This window comes from Phoxinus phoxinus (genome assembly GCF_949152265.1).
Source record: "Phoxinus phoxinus genome assembly, chromosome: 25".
NCBI classification, from domain to species: domain Eukaryota; kingdom Metazoa; phylum Chordata; class Actinopteri; order Cypriniformes; family Leuciscidae; genus Phoxinus; species Phoxinus phoxinus.
In genome coordinates this window covers 16078478-16093935 of record NC_136900.1, presented here as the reverse complement: position 1 = coordinate 16093935, position 15458 = coordinate 16078478, and the positions used below count along the sequence as shown (strand labels likewise).

General features: G+C 37.7%; 1 protein-coding gene across 4 annotated transcripts in view; it reads left to right on the top strand.

The window, feature by feature from the left end:
* Positions 1 to 2011: 2011 nt before the first annotated feature.
* The window catches only part of ccnd2a (cyclin D2, a), a 148108-nt gene continuing 134661 nt past the window's right edge, over positions 2012 to 15458 (top strand). For 2 of the 4 annotated variants that reach the window (XM_079603198.1, XM_079603196.1), the window contains exon 1: positions 2025 to 2271. In XM_079603198.1, coding sequence (XP_079459324.1) covers positions 2209 to 2271 — 63 coding nt within the window. In that variant the 5' untranslated portion in view covers positions 2025 to 2208. Of the gene's footprint in view, positions 2272 to 15458 lie in introns of all 4 variants that reach the window. The other 2 variants (XM_079603197.1, XM_079603199.1) reach the window with 2 other exon arrangements.

Sequence of the window (15458 nt, the reverse complement as noted above, 5' to 3'; positions counted from 1 at the left end):
TTAATTTTATGATCAGAAGTTCAACAATACCTAAATACAATGTCATGTTTAAAAAATAAGAAAGATGTAAATGTCTCTATTTGTAAACATTTTCATATTTTTATTTAACCTTTACGTTTTTGACGGTTTATGTATTTGTCTTTTTTGTTTTGTTTGTTTGTTTATTCAATGTACCCCCTGACTGTAGTTGTAATTCTTTAAAACCACATTTTAAAAATCAGGCAAAGGAGTTAACGAGTTCAAGATTTCAAAATCCATTTAGCAGAGACCAATAGTTGTTATTTTTGTTAATATAAAATATAGTTTAACGTTAAAAACATTAATATCATGCATAATATCTTACTTTCATTCGATTTGTTTAATATTATTGAAGAATACAATATACAAGCGTTTTAGGTATGAAAATGTTAACATTTCCTAAAGTTTTTACATATAAAAATATGAACATATGAAAGTGAAAGCTTTTTAAATTTGAAATCTTACTATAGCCTACATCAGATTACTATTTTTAAACTTAAAAATTAATTTTGATCTATCAGGTGAATTACCGTTTAATTCCAGGAGGTTTAATGATATTATAGGAATAAGATAACATATTTAGAGACGAGAAGGCTAAAAGACTATATATTTCTGCAAAATTGAACTCTTTAAATGCCACCGTGCATGATGGGAAGCTGACAAAAAAAAAAAAAAAGTAAAAAAAAAAGTTGCTGCCTTAAAATGTTTAAGTAATAAACTTGGATGTCACATCAACTTAAATTACATCAAACTGACAAAAAAGAGTTGAATCTTGTATAACAAAATAAGTTGAGAATAACTTATTTTGATGAGTTAAAGCAATGTAAAAACATATTGTAATAACTTATTTAACTTTTTTTTTTTTACAGTGTAGGCCTACATGACAAATGAATAAAGATAGTGAATAATAAGCAATCATCTTGAATGGTGTCTAAGAAAAGAACAATGTGCACTGTTAAACACTGTTATCACAACTTGTTATCTTTTGTCAAACCAACTTAGATAAGTAATGTGGTGCAGATAACATAATGGTTTGACTGTCTATTCATAAAACCAATTTGCTTTATTGCATTAACTAAAAAAATTATTTCAATGAACTCAAAATTTTAAGGCAACCAGTTGCATAAATAGCCAATATGTTAAGACAGTGTCTTAAATTCTAGTATGACCCATAGCAGTTGGCAGTCAGTCTTAGTTTTCGGTATCAAATTAGGCTAATCGTTTTTTAAGCAACTGATTTAAAAAAAGCTATGAACAGTCTTAAAGTATATGTTTTGATAACTTGTAAGATAGTCTTAGAGGTTTATGCAACTGGCCCCATGTAACTTAAGTTAAACCAACATCCAACAATTATTATTATTTTTTTTTACAGTGACTTGATTCAGTGTAGAAATGATTCAATCATATGCTTTATTTGGTAAAAACTCAAATTAATAAGTGAAACTATTTTGTTTTAAATTTGGAACTTATAGACCTAAATATGAAGTCAATTTGTTGTCACGTGACAAGTAACATATTTCAACCTTTTGTGAAAAGGCACATTTGGTTAATATCAATTTGTTTTTGTTTTTACATTTTGTTACTCAGTCTTCATATAGTGAATCCCATTAAAAAAAAATCTGCACAGGTCACATTTTTAGGACCACTGTTACTTTTTGTTATTGTGAATTAAATTTTTATGACAATTATGCTTGCCCATATTTTAACATTTAAATGAACATAAATAAAAAAAACTGTTTTTTAAATGTTTAAATAATATATAATTATTGTATTATTCGATTTAGTTATATTATATTATGCTAATAGTATAGGGGTGCCTACTGGTCATAAGCATAATGTCACTATGTAAAAATAAAGGATGGTAAATCTGCCCGTTTCCTAGTCCTAAAACTTCGAGGAGAAGGTTGACAATGGCGCCACCTTCCGCAAACACTCATCATTACAGTTGAGGTAAAAGCGCAACTCTCTAACTTACTAAATACCGTATATACACTGCAAGCGACTCGACAACCTAGAACCATTCCAGTATATAATATTACGAATCTGCGACGCGGTGAAACGAGGCGGCGTTGATTACAGGTTTGTCGCGTCGCGTCAGATGGGCTTTAAGCTTCGGGGCGTCGCCTTGACTCGACCCGGACCAATCGGGATTCTGCTCAATACTTTGTAAACAACACAGTCGCACGCTGTATGAAAACTTTACTACGAGAGGATGTCGCGTGCCGAAGACTGCCAGAAAAATCACTTAATTCGGTAAGGGGCATGTTTAAGATTTCTACAGGTTGTGTGAGTTTAACTGTTTTATCGCGTCGATGATACGAACACTTTTTTCATCTCTGAAAGAACCAGCGCAAGTAAGATGTTGGCAGACATCCGGGACGTTTGTCGGTGAAAAATAGTGATTTTTGGTGTATTTCTTTGGCAAAATCTCTTTGTTGTGACACAAAGAGTAGCTTTATGGGTAACTACAGGAATATTGTTAGTAAGGTGGTAATTTTCGTCTCGTGTTTCTTACGTAAAAGAATGAAGCGTAATGAGATCCTTATCGTAAGTGATAAACTCTTGCGCAATTGAGCCCTTGGGAGCATCGGTGGGAGGTTTTATTTTCAGATATTTTATATCGTGAAGTTCAGGGGTCAAGATGTGTTGTCCTCACTTTCATGACTCTTATGTGTATATGTATTCAATCGTTTGGGAGAGGGTGACTAAAAAATGTGAAAGATAAAAAATGTGCAGTTGTATGCAAATGGACGCTCTTTTTTATATAGCCTATGGGTTGGTGACGTGACGCTTGTTTTGTACGGAAGTTCTTCAAAATGCGTTAAAATGCAATTCATACAATAATGTTTTTGAATACACTGTTTTATTAACACATTTTCATGTGTGAATTAAAAGTAGTTTTTGATGGGTTTTTTTTAAAGGTCGGACGTCAATAATGTCCAGGTAACTGTCCACAGATTTTAAATAATAATACAAAATAATAAGTATGAGCAATAACAATACTGTTGCTTTGCCATAGGCAAGCACCATTAAAAACTAATTAATAGGTTGAAATTCTTAAAATTACATTAATTCTTCTATTAAAAAGTAAGCAGGAGCAATTTTGTTTTAAAGATTTATATTTGTAAAACTTTGTAAATTCAAGTCAGTGTGGCATAACCCATAGGCTATTACATATTAACCTTTTTTTTTATATAAAAATTTAGATTTTGTTGTTATCTAGGTAATTAATTCATACATTTTTTGCAATTTTGTTTTAAATATGTGTATCTGCAAAACTTTGTAAAGTCAGTGTGGCATAATGCATAGTGGCATAGCCTAATGCAAATAATACAACAACCAATTTTCTTGTCATTATTAAAAAGTATATATATTTTTTACCATTTTGACATTTTTATGAAAATGATTTTTTAAAGACTTTTTCTAAGGTCAAGAAATTTGGTTACATACTCTTGATATTAATGATCAATCTTTTCTAAAAACAGTTAAAATGGGTTTCAAAAAGTTATTTTTGACATTGATATTGAAGTTGTTTACTTTACTTTCAAAAACCTAAGTGATCAAATCTAGAGTTTGATGGTGTAATGCTCAGCGAGTCATTGCTGCCGTTCTAACACACTGGATGCTTCAAGTGCACCATTTGGTTTCAAAATCTTTGTTGATGGAGTGGCATTCAATAACACGGTGTTTTTACAGTGTGTGTTTGCTTTTAGTGATGTATGCAGTGCTTCCTTTGAGAAATCTGCCCAGCAGATGCTTTTCAGAATGCAAAACCCTAAAAACAAAACAGAAAATGCCTCAGTAGTTTCAGTTTTTGGGTAATGGCAGAAGGCGAGGGGCAGGGCAAGGAAAGGCAGGTGCTCGTATAAGACATTTAACATGAACACAGGATGTGGGTACAGCCTTCATCTCAGAGCCTCGGCACTGCACGCGCAGCGTTCATCCAGAGTCCTCTCTCCTGAGGAGGAGGAGGAAGAGGAGGGGGGTGGGAGGAGAAGGGGTGTGGAGGATTGGAGCTTCCTGCAGCGGGGGCTCGATCTTCTCTGACTCCTGAGACAGAGGCACTCAAATTTTTGTCATTCAGAGAGCAGGTTGAACATTCAGTAATCCTCATAGCAGTGTATTTGTCAGGAAAGATTGATTGATTGATTGATTGATTGATTGATTGATTGGACATCTTGTATGTCTCAATAATCCTTTGCATTAAGAGTGTTTAAAACACCCTTCTTAGTTTAAAATCAAAATGGCGGATCTCCGTGTGGCCGTTATGGTTGATTTATCTCCTACGCATGCATACTGTCACCTGCTGTGGTTTTTTTTTTTTTAAAGAGACTTGGTTTCTGAGAAATGACATTGCTGACTTTCAAGATCAGTGCGTTTCAGTTAAGAAGAATGTAGAATGACTATACAGTGTGTGTGTGTGTATATATATATATATATATATATACATATATATACCTAAAATGATTCAATGTTTTAAAGGTGGATAATTATGATTTCACTTTTCTAACTTTAGTTTGTGTGTAATGTTGCTGTTTGAGCATAAACAACATCTGCAAAGTTGCAATGCTTAAAGTTCAAAGCAAAGGAATATATATATATATATATATATATATATATATATATAAAAAAATAATAATTATCGTTTAAAAAAAATAGAGAAAAAAGGACTACAACAAACAGCTGTTAGGGACTACATTACATTCCTCCCGGGTTAGTGACATCACCAACCCTAGAATTTACATAAACCCCGCCCCCGGAACACAATTTATAGATTGTCATGACAGAATATGCTAATCAATGACTAGAAGGTAGTTAACTCCACATCATCTACATACATTAACTCCACATCATCTACATACATTCATCAACTAAATTCAGAAATGTCCTGTTGCATTCTACATGTTGTCACTTCTTCTTGAGTCTCTCCATCATTGTCTGACTCCGGTTTGAACATAAAAGGCAAAAAGTTTTTGAAATTTTTAGAGCATATCTATCTATCTATTTATCTATCTATCTATCTATCTATCTATCTATCTATCTATCTATCTATCTATCTATCTATCTATCTATCTATCTATCTATCTATCTATCTATCTATCTATCTATCTATCTATCTATCTATCTATCTATCAAGTATATCTGACTAGATGTGTGCCTAAATCTAATTCAGTTGCTTAAAAATAAATTAAAAAAATCGCAATATTAACAATATCCCTTCAAGTCACTGTGATATCACTCACACAAATATTATTACCTATATTTCAAAGTATATATACCTACAGAGAATGTAGGTTATTCATTGTGGTATTGAAAATGCTCGTTCAACGTGTGCATCCTTACACTCATACCGTGCGTTCTTTGTTTTGTTTGTTGTGCTTCTGAAGCGGAAATGACGGTAGTTGTCTTCTGAGCAGCTGTTTGTGGGACTGATAGCATGACAGTGAAATGCTCATCTGGGTCGACTCAACGTCATAGTTTCCTGGCATCTATGCAAATGGAAACAAAGAAAGCGGAATTTGTGAGACATAAACAAGAATGTTATTGTCATATATAGGCCTTATTTCTATATGGTCTATATCTATACTAGCTATATCTATATCTATACTAGCTATATCTATATCTATACTAGCTAAATCTATACTATTTTCTTTCCCTAATCACTGTTACTATTGTAATTGTTATTGCACAATTACTATTGTTGAGAATGGCTTCTGTTTAAGGGAATACAAATATTATAGGTGAAAATACATGTTATGTAATATAAGCCAGTTAAATTTACATTTTTACAAAGCTTTTCACAAAAGAAAACAGTTTACACAAACAATATTTTACAACATAGGCTACAGGTAAGCAGGCCAAAAGCGACAATAGTGAGTTAAGATGGTTAGATAATGAACCACGAGGTGAATAATTTTTATATTAGTAAGAAAAATATAGTCATTTCTCAAAGTGGCTTAGCAATAAAAGCTCTAACTTCTGTATGACTTGTTCTTTATGGTAAATGGTTTGCATTGTAAACAGGAAGACCATAGCTCAAATTGTACATGGGAATTTTTTTTACCGTATCCCTTTTGTAAAGTCCCTCAAACTGGTTTGATTCAGTTTATGCTGTAAAAATGACAGAAAATTATGAAATCATGTTTACCTAGCACAAAACAGAGTGTTAAATCTCAACAAAGCACGAGACAGCTTTACCTAACACAAAGGAATAAGGAAACATGATACATTCCTTTGAAAATGCTGCCATCTAGTGGATGGAAGATTAAGGTCAGAGACAGTTTGGTAACACATTTTCTGTTTATGGTACTGTAAAAATGAAATCTTGCTTCTAAACATGTAATGTGGCTCGCTTGAACCACATTATTGTCTTTTTCTCAATTTATTTTCTTTTATTATTTTTATAAATATTTAAAAAGTAGGCTATACCATTGTTAAAATGTATTGCTGTTATCTATATTATGGTTTATATTATTTATACATGTATAAGAATAATATGTAGGCTATATGACCGTTTTGGTCCCACTTTATTTTAAGTGGCTTTAAGTACTATGTACTTGCATAGAAAAATAAGTACAATGTACTTATTGTGTTCATGTTGTATTATAAAATACTTTTTCTGCTATTGAGGTGTGAGGTGGTAAGGTTAGGGACAGGTGTGCTGGTATGGGTAAGTTTAAGGGTGAGTTAAGGTGTAAGGGACGGGTCAACAGTGTAATTACAAATGTAATTACATAAATTAATTACCGCTGTAATTACAAGCAGGTATTTTTAAAATATAAGTACAATGTAAAAACATACATGTACACAATAAGTCCATTGTATCAAAATATTAATTTAAATTTTAGTACATAGTAGTTAAAGCCCATTAATATAAAGTGAGACCAATGTTTCTATATGTATTGTATATGAATAATATAAATAATGGATACATCAACAGTATTATTTTAGTATAGATCAATATTTACTTTTATTTTTTGTTTTAATTTTAATTAAAGTTTTAAGGATTTTTTTATGTTATGTATTATTATATTATATTTCTGCTTAGCTTATTTTAAATTAAATTTTTGGTTTATTAATTTTAGGAAGTGAATTTTTTAGGGTTTTTTTTCCAGTTAGTTGCCAGGGCAACATTTATCGATCTCCTTCTAATATTAATATTCAATGAATTCAATTAAATCACTGATAACAACACTGTAAAACAATACATGTCTTTTAAATAATAGATTTATACCCATATGAATCATATTTTACTTTTATTTTCGTTGTAACAATGACAGACACATTTTAAATCTGTGTTGAAATATGAGGATAATAAAACTTGAGTAGCCTATCACTTGTGTTCCAGTAGATGGCAGCAAACACCTAGGCTACTTGTGGGTCCTACTTGTAACTACTGATGGTTAATGCTTCTCAAAGAGGGATTTTCCCTAATAATGTGAACTTTAGTACTTGATATCCTCTGCTTCCGCTGGCAGAATGTATGAGGCACTGTCATATTCACCGCTAGTGGATTCTAGCTTTTTATATGCCACGTTAACACGAAGCAGCCAGGATATTAGGCTACCTACTGAGTAACCCGAGCCGTTTGTGGTCCACGCCTGAAAAATAATGAATAAAGAGTAATTATTGACACATAGCATCCAAAGTTCATTGACATACTGTACGCACGCACATTGGGAAAGAGCTAGCGTGACTCGACGTTTGAAATCAGACCCTGGCGTCTCGCACGCAAAATCTGGGCGAAGTGTGGGACCGATGCAGCTGAGAGATGTGCGAGATAGAGAGAGGTTTGTGTCAGAAAATGAGAAGCTACGGATGTAAATGTGGCTAGAGTGAAAGGACTGTAGGCTATGTAAAAACGGGCGGTCAGCAGGAAAACTTCGCTGTAGACCTTCTCACCTTCTTTAAGCACTAGCCTGCTCTTAATTATCACGGGATCAACAGCTTAATCAGGCCCGGCCGACTGTAGACTCTCTTAATTAGAACAAATATATGAACCAGAGTCGCGGTGATCACACAGGAGTGCCTGTCGACAGGACGCAAATATTGTAGGCCTAATTGATTTCTTTGTGAGATCACTCTGTCCTTCTTGCTCCCCATGGATGATGGCGGTGTGCTTCTATCAAGCAAGCCTCTTGGTTTTAACAAATTTAGAAAGACCATGCTGTTTTTTCTCCATCACAGGTTTTAACCCGTTTGGTCACCATCATCTTTTATCAAAGCCTGTTTTCCTCAGGGAATGTGTGTGGTTTCAGAGGGTAGGGACACACCAAACCGACGCCAAAGAACTAGCTCTGATGAAAGTTGACTTTTTTTTACAGTCTATGAAGCCGACTGTGTTGTTGCCTGCATCACCCAAACCATAAACAACAGGCGCATAACTTGTGGCTATACATTTTTGAATATCAATCCTGTTGATCACTTTCTTTTTTCCACTCCGCTCATGTTCAAATTAAAATATTCTCCCAGGAAGACCCAGGTAAGATGACGTAAAATTGGAACAGCCTTCTATCTGTGCCGTTTTGACTTCTTTGCTCGCTGTTTTGCTATTATTCTTGTGCACTCGTTCACAAAGCTGATCAGCCAATCAGAGTTCTCTCTCTCACGAAAAACGCCGACGCCTCCGACTAGATCCAACTGTGCGGAACACTCCGAGAAGAAACGGCCGTTGATCGTCGGCTTGGTGTTTCCCGGGCTTTAGATAGAGAAATCTGGGGCACTGGCACATTCATAAAGTGTGTGTTTGTGAATCAAAGCATTGTATTGTATTCGCTTCTTGAGTAGCCTTATAGTCTTGAGCATTGAATTCATAAATGTGCATGTCTGGGCTATCCATACACATCCTCAAAGATAAAAAAGGATATGTATTTGTATACGTAGCATTAGTTGATTTTCAAATCTTAACCGATTTAAAAACGGCTGTAGACCACAGACGTAAGGGCAGTTTCAAGCGATTTTTAGCATTATAATCCTCCGAATGCACACACTAGAAGATTCTTCCGGACCCCAAGACCACACAGCTGTCGATGTGTAGTAACATTTTCACAGTGAGACAAGCAAGATCAAACGTGACTTGAGAAGAAAAACAAATGGAGGACGTTCAACGTCGTCAGCTGGTTCTCTTGGTGTGAGTTTTGTTTAACGGGAAGAAAAATAAAAGAGAAAAAAAGAATAGAGGTGATCTTCTTTCTCAATACTCCACTTTCGTGGCATGTTTGCCAAGTTTCAGAAGCACGCAACATCCGGTTGGTGAAGCTTGCTCGCTCTCATTTGCTATCCTGGGTATCACGTCAGAGGCCCGATCAAGAGTCGTAAATATCAAACATGTTTGTTTTTGATGATTTGGGAACGTGTAGGTCCCAACGCAAACGTGAGCAGTAAAATAATCATAATAACGCCACGCAATTGAGGATTTTTTTTGGACAACAAATCAGTTGCGAGAAGCCTTGAATCGGGCCACACACCCCAGATCGTTGTGGGGATTCAAATCGGGCCCAAAACCGGGCTTAAAATCTTCCAAGTGTGTGGCCAGCCTTACTTGGCTCAAAAATCTGAAGTGGCATGTTTGGATGGCCATGGCGTTTTTGGTTCGTGTTAGCAATTAGCATTAATGTGTAGTAACATGGCTTCATTTGAGTTGTACTGTTTGAGTTCAACTTTATGGTAACATATGTCCTCATTTAGATAGCAGGGTGAATGTCTTTATTTGTGCGTTCTTACACATAGCAGGCAGTGAGCGCACTTGTGTGGGAACCCCAGGGCACGCCGACTGAGAACGGCCGTGATGGATGTCTGACCCTCTCCCACAATCCTGCTGTTTCTAGACTGTCCCATCACTCTCATCACTCCTTATTTCACTTTAATTCCAGCTCTCCCACAAACAAACGGTAAATCCTGACATCACTGCTTCTCCCAGTCTCCGCCACAGGACTCAAAACAGCGTGTGACATTCACGACTCTCTAAAAGGCAGCTATTGTTCCGCAATAGGCTGCAATAGTTTTTGCCTGTTTTTACTGCTAAATGAGAATGGGTCTCGGGACTGGCCTGGGGAGCAAAAAGTGCACCCGGCTGAATAATTGTACTTTCCGCCATAGTCAGTTGTGTGAATGAGTGTTTTAAAGTGTCTATTGCTTCAATAAAGCTGAGAATAAAGCTAGTTCAATGAAGCTGAGAATGGACGAGAGGCCTTTAACACTCAATAAGTTGTGTAAATAGCTCTGGCAAGGGCGCTCAATAGATCCCTATGTGAGGGGGGCCGCAAGCGACTGTTCAGTCAAAACTGAACCGCTGGTTTTGAAAATCTCCATCTGTGGTTTTCTGTTTTAAGGGCGCTGCCAGCTTGTTCGTCACCATCACTGTAGCTTAATTTCTGAAGGACAGGCCTGTTACGGCGACGTCGTCGGTCAGCTTTACTTCAGCTATGTAAAGTAATGACCTCACGACATGAAATGAATAAGCACAAATGCTGCAATTCATCAGCCAAGTAGATCTAATTGGAGTTTTTTTTTTGTGTGTTACCCATGTATGTCCTCCAGTCTATACAGACAATGCTGGGTAGATTACTTACAAATTTTAACCCATCACTGGATACAAATTACATTTTGAAAATTGTAGTTCGTAACATAATCTATTACTTTACGAAATTATAATCCGACTACTTTTAGATTACTTTTGACCTAATTTGTTATAACAGTTTGCTTATAACAATTTGTTTATAGTTGCGTGACTAGTGGCCAGCCTGTGTGTGCAATTCCCCGTAACTCGAAGACTTTCTGAACATTTATAAGCAACAGACTTCTTTTAGAAAGGAACATTTCGAAATTTAGAGAATCAATGAATTCTGACTAGTTTGCTGACAGTGTAATTAATCAAAAACTAATTGTAGTCTGATTACAAGTATTTTAAAATGTAATAATTTTTTTTTTAGAATCTGATTACGTAATCCAGATTACATATAATCAGTTCAGCAATGTCTACAGGCCAATCAGATGCATCACTTTGTATGATGTCATCACGCAGTTTTGGGTACTTGCATGGATACTCCTTAGCTTGTTAAAGAAAGTCACGGTGTACTGCAAGACCCGCAGGTACCCCTAAAGGTCCCAAATCCCCTCCCCGGCACAGCGAACCCTTACAGGGGGAACAACCACAGCCTTTGTTGGCCGCCCCATGGATCTCACACACAGTTAATATAGACTTTTCCCACTGCCTCTGCCAAGAGTCTAAAGTCATTTAATGAAGTGGCGCTGAGTTTGGAAGGAACCAGTGTGCTGCTCGGCGCTGACAGAATGGAAAAAGCGGGCGCTGTGCGCGCAAAGCGGGGCCCTGATAGCTAGTCACCTCCGCGGTGCCGAACACAAGAACACCATTGAGACCATGCAGGGATCCAGCCTTAACCTCGACACCCCCTTCTCCTGCCATCAGACCGATACGCATGCACAGTTGCACACTAGTCGGAGGGTTGCAGAGCAGGGGCGGGTGCCTTCTTTGTTGTGGCGGTAATGGATCTGTTTGGAGTAGGCCTAGTACTTGGGAGGGCTGCCTGAAATGAATTACTGGTGCAGCACTTACTGGGGTTCATTATATAACATTTTATAGATCTCTCTGTCTTCTTTTGGATCGATATCTGGGTCTATGACGTATTTTGCCGATGATAAAGAGAAGGAAAAGCCTTTTAAAATCTAGTAAAAGATGTGCCAAGTTAAATGTACTTATTATATTCATGCTGACTCTAAAAATGTAATGTGGTGTAACCATTAAGTAAAAAGCAATGCATATTTTCATTACACCTTAAATACATGTGAGCATACACATCTTAATAATTATTTTTGTTTATTCATTTATTATCATTTATACATTGTTGTTACATTTAATATGTTGCACCACTTGACATTTTAAAGGTCAAATTATCTGATATTTTACGAGTCTTAAGCGAGAGTCATGCGGTCTGAAGGGGTCCTCTATGCTATAATTTTCTGTTCCACACACACACACACACACATACACACACACACATTATACGTTTATTAATAATTAATATTCAGTTTTGCTAATTATTCAGGATTTATTTTTTTAGTTTACATAAAACTGAGAATCACATCATTGACCTGTCTGTGAATCGCTTTGTAATTTCCTATAACTCTTTACTGAGTCTTTAGCATGTAGCTGGTCGCCTTCTAGCTGCCCCGCTCCCATTCAGATATCAAACAGTATGTTCACAGATTGCTTCCTCTTGCGCTTTCCCGTCACGCAGCTGTTTGGTTGCGAGCCCCCCTCCTGCCACCACCAGAACCCTTCAAGTGTCATCTTCCTCCAGTTTGATTCACAGTCCTCATCCGTCTCTCTCTCTCTCACAGACCCACACTGCTTACTGTTCTCCCCAAACCATTGAGGGACTGTCATCACACCGACTCAGTGTGTGTCTTTCAGAGAGTGCCTTGTTTTCATGGAGTCCATAAGCCTTCCCATAAATCCTCACACAATGTGGTTTTGTCTGGGCTTTGGATTTTGAGAGCAGGGCCGGGGGTGCCTTCGCTGCATCTGCAGGGCTTCTGTCGCCCTGGCTCCACGTGTCTATGTGCCTCTAATGAGGCCTGCTGCCCAACACACACAGAAACAGAGTCATTCACCCTGCCTGCGTTCAGCTGTGTGCCGTTATGCCGAGCGCCTCTTTTCCAGCATGCCGCTACTTCCTTGTTGAGGCTCAAATGAACTCGTTGTCTTTAGTCTTGATCGTATAGATTGAATGTATGCCAAGTTCCATGAATACTCTTGCATATGTTAATTTGGATAAATGCATAAGCTCCAAACTCCAGTTATCAATGATCTGCCTTAGAACTTGGTCTTTCTAGTAAGAAAGTAATTTACCAGAATTGCAGGTAACCTGCATATGTTGTTCTTTTGGATGCTTGGCCTCAGGATGGGATGCTGGTTTGATGGTGTCCCCACCAGATTTATTTTAACTGGCAATTGTCTCAAACAGCTTCACTAATAGGATTACGTTGGTTGACCAGCATTTTTTTTCTGTAGTGAACAGCATAGCTGTACTAGACTAGTTCCAAACGAGCCATTGCCAGTGTTAAACTTAATGTTTTAATTAAATTTAAAATTAAATCAGTGGTGGGTTGCCTAGTCAGCTAATTGGGAGCCTCTTAATGGTGCGCTGGTGGGACCCAATTATCGCGTACTGAAATTTGTCATGCACACTGTATGCGCACCCAAACGTACACAAAAAAATGTAAAAGTAAAGTATACTTTGGGTTTTAAAGTTCACCCCTTAAACAAAATCTGTCATCATTTACTCACCCTCTTGTCATTCCAAACCTGTATAACTAACTTTCTTCTAAAAGAATGCTTCAGCTGTTTTTGTCTAGCCTATATAATGCAAGTCAATGTACTTTATAAAAAAACAAACAGAAATTACATTTTGCGGGAGAACTATTAAAGTTAAAGACTTTTTAAATTTGTCGGATCGCTGTTCTTTTCACTCTACACAACTGTCTATCATCGCTAATGTCAGTTCCAGTCAAAAACACATTTCACACTACAGGACTTCGTAGACAGTTCTCTCAGATCGGGTCTTTGATAAGTCAAACAAACATAGCAATCGTCACTCATGTGAACAAATTCCTATTTCAGCCATTTTTTCTGTATTCTCCCTTAACTGTCCGCGAGTGGAAAATCAGGATTAATAACGTGTAGTGTATGGGAAACATAAGACGAGGAAAGGAAGAATATCAGCTTACATTTTAAAAGGTACACTCTCAATGTATCCAGAGAAGGAGCGTGTCGCGCCCCCCCAGAGGCCCCGTCGCTGCCTGATACACGCTGACATGGAGTCTGTGCATTTGACTGCCGCAGAAAAAAACACACAAAGTGTGCTTAGAGTGTGCCAGTTCACCAGTTTGGTGGTCTTCTTCTGAAGGCTGTTAATTAGTGCAGAATGCAGCCTACAGTTCCACTGCCAGCTCTGATGAAAAGAGAGAGAGAACGGACAGGAGAAACGCTGAGATAGAGAGAGAGATCTAGGCTATAAGGCGAAGACTTGAGCGGCTGCCAAGAGCGAGGAATTCGTGATGGGTTTAGAGAGAGATCCCACATGCCCGTGTGGAGTGTGGAGCCTTGTTGCGCTGATGGCTTCTGACCCGGTTCAGTAGGGTTGACTGCACAAAGCATTCACTTTACTCGGCGAGCGTCATAACATCGGCGCAGACATTTCGGCTCCTTACATCACCGGTTAATAATTCACACTCGCGCTTGACATCGGCGCATTTCCTGCGTTCACAAGGAACCGTACACCGCAAGGAGGTCAAGCCATGTGATGAGCCTCCGGTGAGCGTGTGAACAACCCTGAATGCACAAGAGTCTCGTGAAGTTGCTTGGGCCAAGCGAATGCGCCCGGCACCAGCGAGAGATGTCTGAGAAACATCAAACGCGCTTCTCACGTGTGGGCCGGGGCCGTGCGCAGCCTGGCCTTATTTAGCGCTCTCTCGCTTCGTGTGCACGATGCTAGAGCATGATTTAGCTCTAGTCTCTGCTCATCGCACTCTATTTAAGCACTTTTCTGGAGGGCACCGGGCCCCAAGTGAGCGTTTCAGAACGACCCTCTTGTTTTAACTGCAATGTGTTTGGAAAACATCGGGCCTCGTGGCTTTGCTCTCGCTCCCACTAATCCGGGAGATATAAATGACTCCTGGCAGACAGACAAAGGAGTCTGCTTATACTTAAAGGCCATACGCTTTTATCGTAAGAAGGCCTTTACACACACACACACTCCCGCTCGGTGGCTTCTTTTGAAGGAATAGCAGAGCAGACATTTGGCAGAGTGAATTGAGGAAGATTCCTCCCATCGCATTTAAAAGCACCTCGTCACCCTGAGGGGCACTACGGAGGCGGACCACACTGGGGGAAAGGTCAAGAGAATGGAAAAGGACATTGTCATACCGGTGGGATTAAAAAAGTTGGGATTCAAGGCCTTACTGGATTCCCCAGGCCTCATATGGTTTTCAGGTCCGTGCCTGTTAGTGCGTTAATATCTTGCAGTGTTGTATTTTCCTTGTCATATGTTCGTCCACAGTATGTTTTAATTACAATAAATAAATTGTCTTTTTTGTCTCGTCTTTGCTATCGTTGATGAAATAAACTCTTATTAATTAACATTTTCATAATTATTTTAACGAGATATCAAACGCTGTAGAAATCGCTCATAACACTAAGCAACTGCATATCAACACCCTGGCAATCATTCTAGCATGGGCAAGCACCACTCATTTTTTTCAGAACATTTTTCAAATAATCGTTCTTTTTAAAACCTAAAGGTTCTTCGCCCATAGGTAAACGTAATAGAATCCCAGATGTTATGCTGTTTTATTGTTCTACCTTATGTAAAATGGGTACCACAAAGGAAACTGGCCAAACAAAGCACAATTTTCTCAAT